This window comes from Protobothrops mucrosquamatus, unplaced genomic scaffold, assembly GCF_001527695.2.
Source record: "Protobothrops mucrosquamatus isolate PMUCROS unplaced genomic scaffold, P.Mucros_1.0 scaffold1264, whole genome shotgun sequence".
Classification (NCBI taxonomy): Eukaryota; Metazoa; Chordata; class Lepidosauria; order Squamata; family Viperidae; genus Protobothrops; species Protobothrops mucrosquamatus.
Window position 1 is genome coordinate 60,741 of NW_015387470.1, and position 1,624 is coordinate 62,364.

General features: G+C 39.0%; 1 protein-coding gene across 1 annotated transcript in view; it reads left to right on the forward strand.

Moving 5' to 3' along the window:
- The first annotated feature begins 341 nt into the window (after nucleotides 1–341).
- MOSMO (modulator of smoothened) overlaps nucleotides 342–1,624 on the forward strand; it is a 3,881-nt gene continuing 2,598 nt past the window's right edge. Inside the window, exon 1 of the mRNA XM_015821154.1 lies at nucleotides 342–516. Within this exon, the coding sequence (XP_015676640.1) occupies nucleotides 342–516 (175 nt within the window). The remainder of the gene's footprint in view (nucleotides 517–1,624) is intronic.

The following is a 1,624-nucleotide window of genomic DNA, read 5'->3' on the forward strand; positions in this document are numbered from 1 at the left end:
CTGGGGAATTCTGGGACTTGAAATCCACAGGTCTTAAAAATGGCCGAGGCTGGACATCCTCGGGTTAAAGTTTGTTGACGGTTAGAACTTGGGGAAGAGACCAGTAGTTGCAAACTAGAGGGGGATGTGGAGGGGAAAAAAAAAAAATCCCGAAAGCACTTTGATGCTCTCCTTTGATATGAGTGCCAGAGGAACAACAGAGTTTTCAACCATCCAAAGATGAGCTCAGTCGGTAGGTTTCCAAGCCGACGTAGGTGGGTCCTTCATCGCTTTCCCAGGACCGTCCTTCCTTCCTGTTTATTTGGCCTTCTTCTTCTTCTTTGGCTTCTGATGCTTAGCAGATGGTTCCTAGCACCAACCCAGTAGAAGGAGGCAGTTTCGGCCCGCTGGCCGTGGAGGTGAGTCAGAACATTCTCCGCGCCTCCAACTTGGGAGACCAAGCCTCAAAGGAGCTGTTGGCTTTCTCCCCAACGTGGTCCTTGCCAAAGAAACACCAGCCAGTGGTTGTGTCAGTCGGTGCCTTTGCTTTGGGGAGTTGAAATAGTTTCCTTTCTGGAAAACCTCAGAGCAGAAAGCTCCGTTCTCTTTCCACTCGAAAATAATTCCAAGAAGCCTCTCTCTTTCTTTCCAAGCTAATTTAAATTTTTAAATATTTATATGCTCCGCAGATCCCACGGCTCTACCTTACTACTTCTTAAGATGGGAACAGCGGCTTAAGCTAAGAAGCCCTTTGTCCTTAAAGTGACCCGACCAGCCATCTGGCTCAGGGTTTGGGTGTTTGTATGCTTAAGCCAATTATTTCTATATAGCTATATGTATCTACATCTCTCTCTCTCTCTCTCTCTCTCTCTCTCTCTCTCTCTCTCTCTCTCTCTATCTATCTATCTATCTATCTATCTATCTATCTATCTATCTATCTCTATCTCTGTCTATCTCTATATATCTATCTCTATCTATCTACATCTATCTATCTCTATATCTATCTGTCTGTCTGTATCTATCTCTATCTCTGTCTGTCTGTCTATCTATCTATATCTATTATCTATCTATCTCTATCTGTCTATATATCTATCTATATCTGTCTGTCTCTCTATCTATATATATCTGTCTATATCTCTGTCTGTCTGTCTATATCTATCTCTATATCTGTCTGTCTGTCTGTCTATATCTATCTATATTATCTATCTATCTATATCTCTATCTCTGTCTGTCTATCTCTATCTATCTATTATCTATCTATCTATCTATCTATCTCTGTCTGTCTATGTCTATCTCTACATCTATCTGTCTGTCTATATCTATCATCTCTATCTATCTATATCTATATTTATCTGTCTATATCTATCTATGTCTGTCTGTCTATCTCTATATCTGTCTGTCTGTCTATATCTATATCTATCTATCTATCTATCTATCTATCTATCTATCTATCTATCTATCTATCTATCTATCTATCTATCTATATCTCTATGTCTGTCTATCTATCTATTATCTATCTATATCTCTGTCTGTCTATATCTCTATATCTATCTGTCTGTCTATCTCTATCATCTCTATATCTATCTATCTCTGTCTGTCTGTCTATATCTATTATCTATCATCTATCTATCTATCTATCTATCTA